Source organism: Mastomys coucha, unplaced genomic scaffold (genome assembly GCF_008632895.1).
Source record: "Mastomys coucha isolate ucsf_1 unplaced genomic scaffold, UCSF_Mcou_1 pScaffold7, whole genome shotgun sequence".
Taxonomy (NCBI): Eukaryota; Metazoa; Chordata; class Mammalia; order Rodentia; family Muridae; genus Mastomys; species Mastomys coucha.
Window position 1 is genome coordinate 96,218,199 of NW_022196913.1, and position 17,437 is coordinate 96,235,635.

Genomic DNA, 17,437 nt, shown 5'->3' on the forward strand with positions numbered 1-17,437 from the left:
AGAAGACAACTTATGTTAGTTCCCTCTTCTACCACATCACTCCCAGGAATCAGACTCAGGTATCCAGTGAGCTATCTTGCTAGCCTTTCTGTATGCTGCTTTTGCTAAAATCTGCCCCTTCTATTTTGAGCATGAGTGTTAACCTGCTAATTCTCATGAATAATTTACCAATATACATTTCTCATATTCTGCAGAGTTTTTATAGTTATTCATTGATTCAACTAAAATCTGTGTTTATCTACTGTAAGAAAAGTCCTGTTGTCAGAATGGAGCATAAATTAGTTAAGCTTCCAGAGAGATGGTTCAGCCATTAAGAACACTCACTGTTCTTGGAGAGCACCAGAGTTCAATCCCAGTACCCACATCAGGCAGCTCACAGCCATCTGTAACTCTAGCTCCAGGGTGTGGGTGTCCTTTTCTGGCATCTTCTGTACCTGCACACAAAGTGTGTACACTGACAAACACAAAAATGAAAAGTATCTATATTTTTAAAAGATCCTTGCTCTCATGGAAGTTCTGTTTTAAGGGGTGACAAGGAATATTTAATCCATGTTCTCACTATACAGCCCTACCTCCTAGACAGAGGAAATGCAAAGAAGCCCTCAAATTATTAGGTCTGTCTGTTCTAGACCACGGGGCTGCTGGAGGACTTCTAAAAATATCTACTTACTTTATATAACCTGGAATTTTGACTAAAAGGCAGTGGGCATTATTTGAAATCATTGCAAAACAAAACAAAAACAAACAAACAACCCAATCTATCAATTTTCAAAGTCTTGGGTCAATACAAGTCAAAGACAAAGTCAAGATAAAAGCATATCACAAAGGCCTGAGAGGAAGGAATAGGAGAGATTCTTCGAAAATTAGAAAGTTCTTGTGCTTTTGGGAGAATTCAGAAAGCTCCATATCCTCAGAGCAAGATGTGTGTGCAGAAAAGACACAGGAAGATACTTAGCTGTGCTGGGTTGTCCCTGGCCTATCCAAGCCTAACTGTCAGAGCGCTTGACTATGCTCAAAGTCCGAGACATTTTTGGCCTTTTATTTCCCTCCTTCATTTCTTTTTTAACTTTAAAATAAATTTTATTTTAAACATTATATAAAAAAACACATCGTCCTTTCTGTTTTTTCTTTCCTTGTTTTTTTCTTTCTCATAAGAAAGCTGGTAGATCTGATAGATAAACTGGGCAAAGTTGCAACTTACCACATCATCAAACAAAAAATGATTTGTTTTTATACATCAGCAATGGCCAAGTCAAAAAATAAAGTAATTTCAAGGGCTGGAGAGGTGACTTACCAGTCAGAATCCTATACTGCTCCTGTAAGAAGATCCAACCGAACTGTAGATGTTCAGTTGCTAGCACTCATACTGAGCAGACACCCAGACTCTAGACACACACACACACACACACACACACACACACACACACACACACACACGCATGCGTGTGCTCAAATAAAAATTAATTAAAAGGAAAAGCCATTCCATTAATATCAAGATCTAACAGAATAAGATATATAGGAATAAATTTAGTCAAAAAAGTGAAAGGCTTGCACACTGAAACATTCCTGAAAGAACTTAAGTAACACCAAATACACAGAATGACAAATACCCTGTTTGTAGACAGGAAGCCAGCATCATTAACATGTTACTGCTACCAAAGAAATCTACAGAATCAACATACTCTCTATCAAATGTTCAACCATCTGTTTTAAAATGGAAAAGCCAATCCTCAAATTCACATGGAATTGGAAAGGGTGCTAAACAGAACCACAACCCGCAAAGAAAAAAGTTAGTTATTTATGTAGGGGCTTGGGGGAGGTCACAGAGGTCAAAGAACAACTGGTTCTCTCTTTATACCATGCAGTCCTAGAGATCAAACTCAGATACTCAGAATTGGCAGTAAGTTCCTTTATCCACTGAGCCATGTCACAAGCCCCCAAAGACAATCTTTAAAAACAGTTGTAAGACTCATATTCTTGATTTCAAAACTCATTACAAATCTACAAAAATCTAAGTGATACAGGGCTAGCTTAAGGACAGAAATATATACCAGTAGGATAGAATTTTAGAGTCCAGAAAATAAGCCTTCAAGAATATAACCAATTGCAGGGCAGTGGTGGTCCACACCTTTAATCCCAGCATTTGGGAGGCAGAGTCAGGAGGATCTCTGTGAGTTCCAGGCCAGCATAGTATACAGAGTAAGTTCTAGGACAATCAGGGCTACATAAAGAAACCCATCTCAAAAAACAAACAAACAAACAATAACAAAAAAATTTTGACAGGAGTACAAAGTTTGCTCAGTGGGGGAAAATAGAAAATAGTTGATTTAATAGTGATCTGAAACAATTAGATTATCATCTACAAAAGAAAAAAATTATAAATAGCCAGGAAAACTAGATATCTGCATGTACAAGAATTAAACTAGATTCTTTTCTCTCACCCACAGGCATGCAAGGCACGCATGACGACACACACACTCACTCACTCACTCACAGATTCTGATGTATCAGGAACCTTAATGTGGGGCAGGGGAGATGGCTTCCGAAGCATTACTACCTACGTTGACCTCTAGCACTAGGACCTGCATGGTGGAAGAAGAGAATCGATGCATGCAAGCTGTCCTTTGGCCTCGTGTATGCTGTAGCTTATGCATGCATACACTCACAAATTAAATATGTAGGGAAATTTTTGAAAAAATTATTAAACATGGAAGAGTGATTAAGGAAGATGCCTACACACATAGACACATACAACACATAAAAAATGCACACATACACACAAAAGATATAATCAAAGTCTGAGACTGTACAAACAACTTTAAGATAGATGAATAGGCACAAACTTTCTAAAAAGAGCTCTAGGAGCAGCTGAGTGTGGTGGTCCATGCCTGTAATCCCAGCATTCGGGACACAAGAAGCAGGTGGATCTGACTTCAACAAAGGGATTGCATGAAGATAAAAAGGCTGCACAACACAAGCCAGCAGCAGAATTCAAGACAGACCACAGAATGGGAAAAAAAGACTCTTTGCCAACCATACATCTGACAATTAGTACCTAGAATGTATAGATTCTAAAAATGAAACATACAAACATCTTTACTCATCAAATAAATATAAACACTGAGATTCCACTTCATCTTTGCTGAAAAGGCTATTACCACTAAAACAAGTGTTTAGTTGAGTGGTTAGAAGCACTGGCTATCACAAAGAACCTGGGTTTGATTCCCAGCACCCATATGACAGCAGACAACTGTCTATAATTCCAGTTCCAGGATATTAGCCTCCAGGGGCACCAGTGCATTTACACAAATGCAGGTAAAACACACCAATACTTATTTGTTACCTTGGTTTTGTTTTTCATGATTGGGCTTCTCTGAATAGCTCTTGCTGTCCTGAAACTCCAATTATTGACCAGGCTGGCCTCCAACTCAGATCTGCCTGCCTCTGCCTCCTGAGTACTGGTATTAAATGTGTGTGCCACCAAGCCCAGTTCACCCATACATTTAAGGGGGGAAAAAGAGCAACTGAGGAAGATGCCTGCAGTGTACATATACATAGATAATTTTTCAGGAGGAAAACAACATATGCTTGTGAGCATGTTGGGGGAACGGACCCTTTCTATACTGCTGGCGGGAATATAAATCAGTGCAGGCACTCTGGAAATCATTAGTAAAATCCTGAACTGTACAATCTGCTGGATGGTTAGTGGGTACAAGTGCTTACTGTACACATGGGTGACAACCCAAGCCTGTTCCCTGGATTCCACAAAAGTAGCAGGAAAGAACCAACTCCTATGAATTATTCTTTGACCTCCACACATACATACCATGGTAAATGCATGCCTGCACACATACATGCATGGCAGATGCATACACACACACACACACACACACACACACACACACAAGGAAGGAAAGAGAGGTTGACTTTAAAACATATAGTAAGTACCATAAATCACTCCTAGATATAAACGCAGAGAAATCTAAGTCAACATACCACAGAACACCAATGCTTATTGCTGCTCTGTTCACAATAACCAAGTTATTCAACCAGTCTAGATGGCCATCGACAGATGAACCATTAAAAATGTGGCAGAGATACACAGCTGAGCTTTAGTGAGCTGTAGAAAAGAATGAAGTTCCGTCACTTTCAGGAAACTGAATGGAAAACAGGCTCGGCTCGAGCAAACATCACATCTTTCTCTCATAAGCATAATCTAGTTTTAAATACAAATACATGTAGCATAAAGGTAGGGGGGACTACAAGTAGGAAGGAAAAGATCGACAGGGAAAGGAAAGGGAGTACAAGGTGTGAAATGTAGGTTTAAATCTATATGTGACAAGAAAAGAGAAAATGGGAAAAGGTCCAGCAATAGTGGGGAGGAAGTAAGAGTGGAGGACAGACATGAGCAAGGTATAATTATATTATAGCATGGAAATGTCATAATGGAGCTAGCAAGAGGGTTCAACTGGAAAAGGCACTTGTGCCAAGCCTGATGACCAGACTTCAACCTTCAGGACCCACAGAGTGGAAGGAGAGAACTGATTCCCAAAAGGTGTTCTCTATACATGTACCAATGTGTGCACTAAACAAACAAGCAATTAAGAAGAGATCATCACATTGAAATCCATTGTTTTATAAGCTAAAGTTTATAAAGAAAAAAATAATAAAATTGGACATCTTACTTCATACCATATATAAAACTAAGTAGACATGACTTAAGAACCTAAGTTCAAAGCCGAAAATCACAAAACACTTAATAAAAATTAAGAGATTGACACTGCCTTTTAAATGTGATGTTAAAAGCATAAGCAATAATAAAAAGTTGAAAATTAGACTCAAAAAATGTTAAATTTGTATATTAACCAATAAAGTGAAAATACAACCAACACAATGGGAAAATAACAGCCAATTCTCATTGTTCTCAGTGGCTATGTTCCACAAAAGCACACTGTGGTGACACACCCCTTTAATCCCTGCAGTAGAGAGGCAGAAGCAGGCAGATTTCTGAATTGTCTTCCAAGTGAGTTCCAGGACAGCTAGGGCTACATAGAAAAACCCTGTCTCAAGAAAGAGCAGAGTGAGGGGAAAAAAGAAAACTAAAGAAAGAAAGAAAAAGAAATCACGCCTAGAGGCTAAAGCATGTACTGCTCTCGTAGAAAACCTGAGTTCAGTTCCCAGTATTCACAACTGCCTATAATTCCGGCTCCAGAAAATTTAATGTCTCTGACCCCCTAGGGTACCTGCACTCATGTGTACACACCCATATAGAGACATACGCACATACAATAAAAATCTAATAAAAGAAATCCTGAAAATCCTGAACATGGGATGATGCATGCCTTTAATCCAGAACTTGAGAAAGGAGGACGAAGAATTCAAGCCTTCCTTGGCTATGTGGTGCCTTCCTGGGTTACATAAGACACAGTTTCAGAAAACAGACCAGAAAAGCAAAAGACAAACCACTGGCCCTTCCATATTTTTATCAATTAATCCCTAAACTTGTTTTATGCATTTCTGTTTAAAGACACCTTAGTTAACATGCACTATTGATTAACACTGAATTAATGGCCAGCAGCACGGTAGCTTTACTGGAATTAAGCTTAGCTAGCATGCATTTCTCCACATGGCGCAAGGCAGACTCATCGCATTTACTAGGCAGCAATCCAGTCTTACATTTAAAATAAACAATGAATCGCCAGGGGTGGGGGAAGCACACAAATACCAAACATAACAGTACACTACAAAAAAAGGCTGTTTCTTTGCATTAGGAGAGGTAAGAGCCACCTACTTGACCTGGGAATGTGCTCAGACAGCACAGATGTTTTGCTATTCTGTGCACATAGAGGAATAGCCACAAATGTGCATCAAGTATTGAATTGGGGGTTGCAAATAAATTCTAATGAGAAGGAGCTTTTGCATATACAGAATCTACAAATAATGAGGACTGACTATATTTACAAACTATGTTTCAGATAAGACTGTAACACTAGACTATACAAAGCATCTCTAGAACTCAACAACAAAGGAATAACCCAATTAAAAACCAGGCAAAGGACCTGAACAGACATTAAACAAAAAAGGTATACAAATGGTTATCACCATATGAAAAGATGATGTCATTATGGAAATGCCAATCAAAACCACAATGATATACTTGACATCCAAGATGGCTATCATTTTGTTGACTATACAATATTATACAACATAACTACTTTATGTTGGCTATACAATATTCTTTTTTTTTAAGTCTTTTTTTTTAAAGATTTATTATTATACAAAGGTACACTGCAGCTGTCTTCAGACAGACTAGAAGAGGGCATAAGATCTCATAATGAATGGTTGTGAGCTTCCATGTGGTTGCTGGGATTTGAACTTAGCACCTTTGGAAGAGTAGTCAGTGCTCTTAACCGCTGAACCATCTCTCCAGCCCCAACAATATTCTTAATGATTGAAAGTAAAGGGTATGAGGGAAATGTGAAAAAAAAAAAATAGAACCCTTTTTACTGGTTGCTGGCTATAACATGAGATACATAAGATTGTATGGGAAGCATTTTGGCACTGTAAATGAGTTGGTGATTTCTCAGAAAGTTAACTAGTTATGCCACTAGGTGTGGTGGCATACTCCTGTAACCCCAGCACTCAGAATGAGGAGATAGTAGGATTGTGGGTTCAAAGAAAATCTGAGTAATGCAGTGAGTTGGATTACCAGTCTGAGATGAACTTAAAATTTTATCTTAAAAAATATTCAACATAGAATTCATCATCTAAATAAGAGTACTACTCTAAAATGTATATCTAAAGAACTAAAAATAGAGACTCAAAAAGAGACTTATAGGCCAGAGTTCAAGTTCACTGCAACATGAATCACAATTATCTGAAGATGGAAATATCCCAAGTGTCCATCAACAGATGAGCAATAGTCAAAAATTAGTACACAGTGATCTATAATTCAGTCATCAAAAAGGAACATTATGATATATGTTACAACATGGATGACCTTGAAAACATTATGCCAAGTGAAATAAGCCAGACACAGAAGGAAAGCCTGTGTGTTTCCACTCACTTGAAATATCAAGAGTAGCCAAATTCATAGACCAGGAAGTAGACCAGAGGTTACCAGGAGCTAGGGATGTGGAGTTATTGCCTAATGGTTTCAAATTTCTGTATGGGGTGATGAAAAAGTTTTGGAAATTACAGTGATGATTGTGTAACACTGTGAATATAATTTAGTGCCATTAAACTGTACACTTAAAATTGTAATAGCAACTTCTATCCATATTTTACCACTTTTTTTTTATAAAGCTGGCTCAATAGAAAAAAAATCACTCAAAAGTGCTCATTATTGCTAACTTTTATTTTGTATTCAAAGACATAGTCAACCAGGAAAGAAAAGCTCTTTTGCACTGTTGAATAAATTTATTTAAAAGCTAGCAAACATCAGAGCAGACTTTCATCCAGCCTACCAGAGAGATGGAAAACCACAGAGTTATTTGCAGCTATCAAAGTTAGCATAGCACAAAGGAAACGTAATGTAAATATATTCAAATCCTTCATCTCCAATCCTTGACATTTCAAGGATTGGATCTTGAGAACATTAAAATTACTGTCAAATAAAACTCAGACCACATTAGCAATGGTTTTAAAAAGGGAGCAATTTAATCATTATAATACAGAGTACTTTAAGAAGTTTTTAAATGTGTAAAAGAAAAACAGCTTAGTGCATTCAATTGTTACAGTCTTTACATCACTTCTTTTTTTTTAAAAAAAGTTAACAGTAGTATGAAAAAAGCCACCCACAAAGCCAGCTGTCTGAGTGAAGAAATCAGCAAATTGCAGCATTTGGGAATTGCTAATAAAGCTATAGTTAAAAAATAAAAAGTTTATAAAAATGAAAGCAGCATGCATATTCAAGGCTTTTTCATAACATTTCTCATTAGCTGACAAACATTTAACCAAGAGCTTAGTATTTATTATTCATTAAGTTAGAAAAAAAAACATGAACTGGCCAAACCCACTATGTGTGATCATCCAAAAAGAAATTTTTAAGTCCAAATCTAATAAAACTGAAAATTGTTCTGTGAGGAAAACACAGTTTGAAAAGTGGTCCTATGATCACAACAGAAAGGGTCCTTCCCAACACGAACTTCAGCACCAGTCTAGTTACAAGTCAGTAGGAACTCTGTCTTCTGCTGCAGCAGGCTTACCAGTAACAAGCCCTGATTCTTACACGAAAAGGTAATTTTTAACTTGTTAAGTTCTGAATTTTTTTTTTCTCTGTTCACTGAAATTGTTACACAAGGTAGAATTTCATGAAAAGATGATTCCTGCAAAATCTGACCTGAGCCTGTCTGGTGCCCGTGAGAACATGCACCACATGTATTTTACTGTGGACTCTGTTTCACATGTTTGGAACAATATTTAGAGTTTCTCTCTACTCAGTTCTTTTTCCCTTTGGGGTGATATCTTCAATTTAGTAAAAAGCAAATCAGATTCTGACAGAGAAGTCACAAGTGCTGCAAGTGGAAACAGTGGTTTATGAGTGAGTGTTCAGTGGAGGATCCAGTCATGAAGGCCAGCCAGCTACAAGTCTTCCTGTGCTAACATAACAGGCACAGGCACACTGCAAACTGTGTAAGCCCATGTACAACTTTTAATTTTGGTGTAGGACCTGATAAATAAGACACAGAAGTAAAGTAGGGTTTGGTTCTCCTCTCCCATTTCTAACAACTTTTACTCTGTAAAATATTTGGTCACTCAAAGCTGTAAGCTTAATCACATGTCAAAGAATACAGGTAATACAGCCCATCTTACACAGCTGTAAGCTGGACTAGATGTGAGGACAAGCTCTAGTGGTCATTAACCCCTTAGAAAGTCAAAGATTCACAAGGTTTCCATCCTGTCTGAATAAAAATGTACTGTATTAAAATTTCACTTTTTACAGGTTTGTTTTAATTAGCACTCTATATACATCGCAGAACTTTCCCCGACTGCAGCAGTTTGACTTTGGCACAACATCAAGTTCCATTTCTTTTGGACACTGGATTCTGTTTTGAGAGTATGTATGCCCCACAGTACTGTCAGTGTCATCAGGATTGGTTGGGCCAATTCACAGTAATTCAGACATCTTGAGTTGAAGAACTTATTCTCCTTCAGAATTTTAAGTAGCTATAAAAGAAACACAAATAAACAAAACCCTGAAACTTTAAAGACAACCATATTTTAAGTTTTGCTTTTAGAATAAAAATAATAACCAGTTAGCCACAAATGCATTCTGTATTGTCTTTAACAGTGAGATCACTTACCACACACACCTCACAGTGCAGTTTGTGTAAACCATGTGTATGTTCCTCATGTGCCACATTTGCTTTTAGACATACGCCTTTCTGTAATCATTTATAAAATTATTAGTAGGAAGATATTTCATTGTCAGTATTTGTAACATTAAATCTAACAATCCATAGTATTTCTGCTTGTACACAAGGCTAACTTGTACAAAAGTTATATTTACTTTGTGTTCTGCAGTATCTTTTTTATCATATTCCTTTGTATATTCCTCAAAGTTTATATTAAACAATGAGTTCTGGGTTGTAAAAAAGGAATTACTTTTGTACCTGGTTTCTGTGGCTTTGCCTAGTTGCAATATTTTGGGAAGGTTTGGGTAGGTATTTTTGTAAGCTAAATCATATTGAAATAAAACTTTTAAGAGGAAACTGTACTGAATAATTTTGTGAGAATTATTTTGTTAAATGAATAACATGCTAATTGATGTGTTTTATAATTTTACATTTCCATATATTTCTTAAATTGTATATATGAGCTATATGCTGTGTATAGGTTCATGGGAGGGTGCACATGTGCCAGCCATTGGTACATGTCGTGGGGCGGGGTTGTTCTTCAGCTGCTTTTTGCCTTAGTTTCAGAGACAAGCCAGCAAAGCTCTGATGCAGCTACGCTGGCTGGCCAGTGAACTCCAGGTATACATCTCTCTCCACCATCTCTCCTCAGTGCTGGGGTTACTAGTACTGTGCCCAGAGAACAGGTGCTGGAGTCTGACCTCAGGCAAATGCTTTATCTACTGAACTACTTTGCCAGCCCTGGCTTCTTTGTGTTTCAAAAGCAAAGGAAAACATATACTACAAATAGTATAAACTCTTAAAACCAGACTTATGTGAATTTTATGACCATAAAAAGTATCAGTTATTATATAAGTGAAAGTCAGATCCAAGTAAACAGTATGGAAAATTTCACCTATGTTTAAACAATTACACTTCCCCCAAAAATGACTGCAAAGGCTGCAACAAATTCACTGCAGCAACAAATTTGCTGATGTAATCTTGGCGGAAGACATGTTCTTGTGTTTAGCAATTTAAAAAAAAAAACCCTGCTACAAATATTTTATGCATCTGGGTCAGAACAAAGCCTGTGGTGAAGTCTCTGATATGAGGAAGTGGAGGGCAAGATTTCAGGATAATGCTACAAAACTCTTGAGCTTCTTGTGACTTAAAATGATGACATGATATTATTCTCTGGCACGCAATGAGACTTAGACTGTTGATGTAAATAAGTGAAGCTTTAGTCCATCTGATTTCTGTCTTAGGGATGTTAGTGAGAAGAAACTGGAAAAGGAACTGTTAATAAGTGAGACTAGTGTGTAGCCTTTATTAAGGTCTCTATAAATAATTACTAAAATAAGCAAGCCAGGAAGATCCTCCCGAGGACTAAGAAAATATTGTGTAGAATAAAAGAGTACACATGTAGGTTAGAGAGTAAAGAAGTCAAGGAAATAAGTACCTATGCTCATATACAAAATAATAATGAGAATCTATGCCCCTCCCCCATTTAGTGATTGAAAACACAACAGCAATTGCTGACTAGATGCTATTTGAGCTACAGAGAGACAAACACAGGCATTTCATGACAAGTAAACTGTTTTCAAAAGTGTGTTTTTATTCTGGAATATTCCCAAAACAAAGAACAGAAGAGAATAAAACCATGTTCCTGAATTCCAAAAGAATTAAGAACTGAAGTGCTGGGCTGAGAATGTAGCTTCGTGCTAGACTGCTTGCCTGGCATAAACAATCCCCTGGCTCACTCCCCAGTATTGGAACTCACATACAAAGAACTGAAGGCCTAACTTCAGGTAACTATCTGCAACTACAATAAATTTTTAATTTAATCTACAATCTATTAAGGAACATGCCAAAACTTTTAGTTAAACTGTTTTCGTTTGCACTATGAAGATTTTATACTGTTTTAAGAGATGATCTTCCTATGTAGCCTAGAACTTGAACTCCTCCTGCCTCAGTTTCTTAATGTTAAGATTATGGGGATATAAAGCCACATCCAGCAGGAAATTTTTTTAGCTAAACATAGTACTTATACTACAGGAAGTTTATCTTATCCCAAAGAACAAAAGATATTTTAGGTGATTGAGTTAATTTATATCAAATATGAAATCTTTTATCTGCATTTTGATTTATGACAAAAAATTGTAGTTATTCAAAAACAAATGCCACCTAAGCACTAGTGAGATAATACATGATCTGGAATAGGCCTTTGTCTTTTAACAGAAAAGGATACTGAATGCGCAATGCATCTTAAACTCTAGCAAAAGTCTGATGACATTTTGAGAGACAACAATGGAGAAAAAAGCATCTACTTTTATTTCAGTTTCCTTGAACCCATCAGTCCTTATGCTGTGGTCTCTCCTTTCAGTATACTTGCCCTTATTTTTAGTTTTGTATTTTTAATTGTTTCCTTACATAGACAAAAATGAAGCATTAGTAAAGAGGAGGTTACAAGAAATACCTTTTAGTTACTAAAATGTTTTATATAGAAAATAAATAATTAAAGGGACATTAGAACAGTAAACCCTATATAATAATCAAGCTACACATCATAATAATACATGTCATGACTAGTGGCACCTGGTCCTCTTATTAGGAAAAAAAAATGTTGTAAACAAAAATTAGTAAAAGTAAAGATAAGGGCTAGGGAGATGGCTCAAGTCACTAAAGTGCTTGCATAAAAACATGCAAACCTGAGGTCAGATCCAAGATCCCTCATGAGAGCCAGGCACAGCAGTGCACACCTATATTCCTACTGAAGATGTAGAGATAGGTGAATCTTTGGAGCTTTCGGAGTTACCTGGACACCTAGTATTGCTAAATCAGTGAGCTCCAGATTCAGAGAGACGCTGTCCCAAAAAATAGGGCAGAGAGCAATAGAAGAAGACAGTATCAGCTCTGGCCTACACACACACACACTAATGTAAAGATGAGTGAACCAATAAGATGGCTGTTAAAACATGTATATGATGATGAATACAAAGGCTAAACACTTACATTTCAGTCATCTGATTTAGAAAGCTTCCGCTTCACATGTCGTGGGGGTTCCCAAGTGTCACTATCATCTGTTTCTTCTTCATCTTCTTCCTGATCTTCAACAACTTCATCTTCTTCCTCATTTTCCTCAAATAATTCTATACCTAACTCAGATCTTCTCTGTCTTTCTGCAAACCACTCTCTGACCTGCTCATAACCCATGTGTGATCTGTTGACAAGTTCATCAAGGTCTTGCTCATTAAGAAATTTGTGCTTTAGGTAGTAATCCTTAAGTATTGCTGTTCCAGTTTTAAACTTTATAAGCGATGGTACCCTCTCCCAGGTGTTCATTCTTTTTCCTCCTCTGGGCCGCCCACGTGGTCTGCCTCGGCCCCGTCCTTTGGGTCTGCCTCTCCCTCTTTTCCTAAGGGAAGACAGACCATTCAAACTACTTGAATTGGAGCTTTGATAGTAATAGTACCATTTCAAGTTTCCATTCTTCCAAGCATAACGGGTATCCCCAAACCAACTAACTATGTCTGTTCTGGCAAGGCCACTTTCTTCAGCCAGCTTGTCATACTCTTCTGCTGATGGCCACTGTGTTCGGACAAATGCACTTTTAAGCATGTGCAGCTGCTCTGGTGTTTTCTTACATATCTTGCCTGTCCCTCCTGACTTAGGTGCAACTGTTTCATCTCCAGGAGAATTTTCTCCAGGCTCTTCTTTGGAACTACCTACATTACTTTCATCTACTTCTATTTTCTCATCCTTTAAAGCTTTTGTTTTATTTTTCTCTGTAAACCAAGCATCAATTTCTCTTCTAGTAAGTTTGGTTTGCGCTCTTAACCTATTTAATTCTTCATCCGTTAGTACAGAACTGTTGAGAAAACTTGCCTGAAGGACACGAAGTTGCTCTGCAGTTTTCTCTTTAAACTTCTGGGGAGCAAAGTCAGGAAAGGGATTCCAGGACTGTTTCTGCTGTGAGGCAGCTGCAGCTGGGGGTTCTGGGGTTTCATCGCTGGAGTCTATGATGATAGTGGCAGAGGAGTCATTATTGAGATGTAAGCACTGGTTACTCTTTGAATTTCTCTGGTTGTACCTTGTATCACTAAACCATTTTTTAATCTCGCCTTTGGTAAGGCCTGTTATTTTCATAAGCCTGATGATTTCCGAGTCGTGGGGAAACTGGTTTTTAAGGTAGCTAACTTTCAGTTCTGCCAGCTGTTCTTTAGTCTTTTTGGCCCGAATACCAAATGAATCTGGGTTCACTAGTGCAGCTTCGGGCCTGACACTTGGCGATGATGGAACTGCTGCTGTGGCTGGTTTTGTTTCTGTAGCAGGCTGAGCAGCAGGCACTTGACTCTTTTGTACATTTGTTTGATTTGGAACCCCTGCCACTGTCAGGGCAATGGGTGCTGTTACTGGCAAGGTGTTTGTTCCAGCTACTTGAGTAAGGACCAGGCCTGGCTGACCAACTATTTGGCATGTCTGTAAAATAGATGGTAACCCATTACTCCCTGTGGAAATGTGTGTAGGAATAACAGTTATGGTCTGAGGTACAGTATGTACTGTTCCATTGAATTGTTTTCTTCTCGCCTCTTCTACTTCTTCAGGAGTCCAACTAACACCATGCTTTAAACGTTGGGCTGAAAACCAGATCTTGATCTGTTCCTCTGTATATTTTGCTTGAGCAGAAAGAACTGTAATTTCTGACATTGTAGGATAAGGGAATTTGTTGTAGGTATTAAGTAGAAGAGGATTGTTATCCAATGCAGCATTGTAGGTAGGAATGCTATTAACAGGGATTAAGACTTTAGGGACCAAGTTTGAGTTCTGTTGAGCAGACACAGCAGTTATCACCTGTGCTAACCCAGGAAGAACAGCTGTAGGGGTCACCACTGTGCTGGCAGGACTGGGATGCACTCTGTTGATGGTGGAAGTACTTGTATTGGATTCTAAAGCTGAAGGACTCGCACTCTCTGCATTTTCTTCCCGGCTTGCTTTTACTCCATTCTCTTTCTCTTCAGAAGTGCCCTCAGCTGAGTTATGGTGGACTGTAATCCGTTTGTTTTCTACCTTATTTTTCATCATTTTCATGATGGGAGTTTTACTAATGGAGATTCCCGAAGAAGAAATATCTATAGATTCTCCTTGTTCTGTACTCTCCACTTTAACAAAACTACCATCAAAAGTCAGATCATTTATTGTCTGTTCAAAGATTGTCTGATTATTCCGCTTCACCATAGTCAGCTTGAAATTTTCTTCTCCTGGGTGGTATTTCAGATTATGCTCAGAAAGTGCATCATACCTTTTGGTAAGAAAATTGCATTCAACACAAACATAAGATGAATTCAGCACAACATTGGGATGTTCTGAATCTACATGGAAAGTAAACATATTTAGATCTGGAGTTTGAAAAGTACAATATTTACATTCATAGCCCCCTTCCACTTTCTTATTTTGCTGATTGTCAGAATCCACAGATTCATGAACTTCTTCATCGCTGGAGACACTCTCTGCTTTAGCATTCTCTACAGGTGTAAGGATGGGAGGGCCTTCATCCAAATCTGATATCAGCTCAAGATCTGGATCCTGCTCACTGGCAAGGACCATGCAAGGTGTCGTTGATTTTCGCCTGCTTGCCATTTTGATTTTAGGAGCGGGGGAATCTCGATGGTGATTTAAAAGCACTGAGGCTTAAAACTGTTTGGAATCCTTCATTTGAAAACAGTGGCTTCTGGCTCTTCAAGTCCACTTTTGTGCTCAACAAGTCTCATTAGTAGCGTTTCCATGGTGCACTCAAGTAAAAAGTTTAGTTGGCAGATAAAACACTGCTGAACTGCTGAAATGTATGAAGCACAACTCCAGTCACCTACATTGGAATAAATTTAAAATGCATGACTATGACTTTTAATCAAATTATGTTATTATATTTTACTTAAGTTAAGCTATAGCACAGGTCAGTTATACAGATATATACTCTGAATCAGGAACTCTAAGATTCTAAATACATGTCTATCTCTAAGCCAACACACTGAAGACCATATGATACTTAGGGGTCAGCCCACATCATTTATTTAGATCTTTTAGTTAGCTAAATAGTAGAAAGGAGCCTGCTATGGCAAGCACGCTCTAAAGTCTAAAGTCTAAAGTAACAACAATCTGTTAACAAGGAAGGAGCTATAAACGCAGTCACAGTGACATGTATGCGAAGTTCAACCCATCAACTAGTTCTTCCTTCTCTGCTGTCTGAGCTCAAATGCTAAAAGAATAGAGTTGAAGCTCCTTAAGGCATATGCAGTTCCCTTCACTCTCTGGCCCCAATCTCACTTTTCTACTTCATCTCTTGACATCTTCCTCCTCTTCCTTCCTATATCCTGTCATTCCAGGGATACTGTATATACTTATAAAGTTTAACTCAGGCTGTTCTTGATTCCAGATCATTTATACAGTTGATATATCTTTCTGCATTATAAGTCACCTCTCCTATTTATTTTCTAATATAGTGTTAACCGAATTATAGCAGACTACTGCTAACATTTCTGTTCCTGATCCCTACCTACTCCTGCATACCTGTAGTCTCTTTATTAAAGGTACTGTTGTTCTGTTTGCCCCCCAAACCCCTTTCAGTAACAGCTTTATTATGATAAAGCAGTCTCCAAAACTCTTGACGAAGCAAAAGACCTCAGCATAGCCAGCTGAGCTTCTCTGGCTGACCTCTCATTCATGTGTGATTGACGGTGCAAACAGAAAGTCTGAAGCAGGTAGTCTCTAACTGTCAATTAACCTGAATGGACAGGAATAGAGAACTAGTTCCACAGAACCCAACTAGGTCAGAACAGACTGATACAGTCAACAATAGCTGCACTCACAATATTGATACTGAGACATCCATATATATATACACTTGAAAGTCACTGAATTTTACACTTGAAATGGGTAGATCTTTTGGTATGTGAATTATAGCTCAATAAACTTTAAAACTTTTAAAAATACATTCTAATAAATTTGCAGTCAAAATATTTAAAGTAAAATTTTAAGGCTAAGTCAAGGCTCGTGTATTTGTAAAGTCTAAACCAAATTCAAATAAATACAATTAATGATTACCCTTACTTGAAACCATAATTTCAAGTGATTTTTCATATACCAGCATCATCCCTGTCATAGCCGAAGAAAAAGGAGTCTTCGAGGACCTTCTACGAAGCTACACTGACAGCGATGCCCTGATTTAAAGGTGCGAAGACTCTACACATCTGATCATTCAGATGCAACTACATATTCATCTGACAGGTTCAAGCAGCACACAGAAATTTGTACTAACCATCCCTAACAAACATCATCAGCTTGGTTATACATAGTATTAATAGTCTAAATCTCTACTCTTAAAAATGAAATCACATGCTGGAGAGATGGCTCAGTGATTAAGAGTACTGACTGCTCTTCCAGAAGAGCTAAGTTCAGTTCTCAGTATCCACAGGGTGGCTAACAACCATCTGTAACTTCAGTTCCAGAGGACCTAAGGCCATCTTCTGGCCACTGTGGGCATGGTATACATGTAGTGGACAGACATATATGCAGGCAAAACACCAGTACATATAAAATATAAATAAGTAAATCTGAAGAAAATAAAATCATACTTGTAAGATATTGTACAGATCTGTAAGTCATTATGTTAAATAATGTGAAATAAGCCAGTGTTACAAATACTGCATATGTTCTCCCATACACACACACACACACACACACACACACACACACATTTAAAAGTATGTGTGTGTGTCTGTGTGTGTGTGTGTGCACGTGCACCTGCACCATATACATATATAGGGGTAGGGATGCTAGTGTGTCATGAAAGTGTAAGGGAGCCATGAGTAGGAAGAAAGGACCTTAAGGGAAAGGAGGAGAAAGGGTAGTAGAACCTGTGTATGGGAAAGCATAAGGGAAGGGTATTGGGAGATAGGAGTCCAACAAAAGGGGAGATGGGGGAAGCACAGTGAGAGGGAGGTATGAATAAGAATAAAGTATAATGACATGTACTGTGAAAGTACCATTTTAAAATGTGTTTTATTTGTAAGCAATTATAAAGAAATCTCTGAAATTCAAACTATTTG

General features: G+C 37.9%; 1 protein-coding gene across 8 annotated transcripts in view; it reads right to left on the bottom strand.

Annotated features, from left to right (window-relative positions):
• Positions 1-7,339: 7,339 nt before the first annotated feature.
• Zhx1 (zinc fingers and homeoboxes 1) overlaps positions 7,340-17,437 on the bottom strand; it is a 29,298-nt gene continuing 19,200 nt past the window's right edge. For all 8 annotated transcript variants that reach the window (XM_031358400.1, XM_031358399.1, XM_031358394.1 and 5 more), the window contains 2 exons: positions 12,348-15,198; positions 7,340-9,168 (listed from right to left, as the gene is read on the bottom strand). In XM_031358400.1, coding sequence (XP_031214260.1) covers positions 12,351-14,972 — 2,622 coding nt within the window. In that variant the 5' untranslated portion in view covers positions 14,973-15,198 and the 3' untranslated portion in view covers positions 7,340-9,168; positions 12,348-12,350. The remainder of the gene's footprint in view (positions 9,169-12,347; positions 15,199-17,437) is intronic.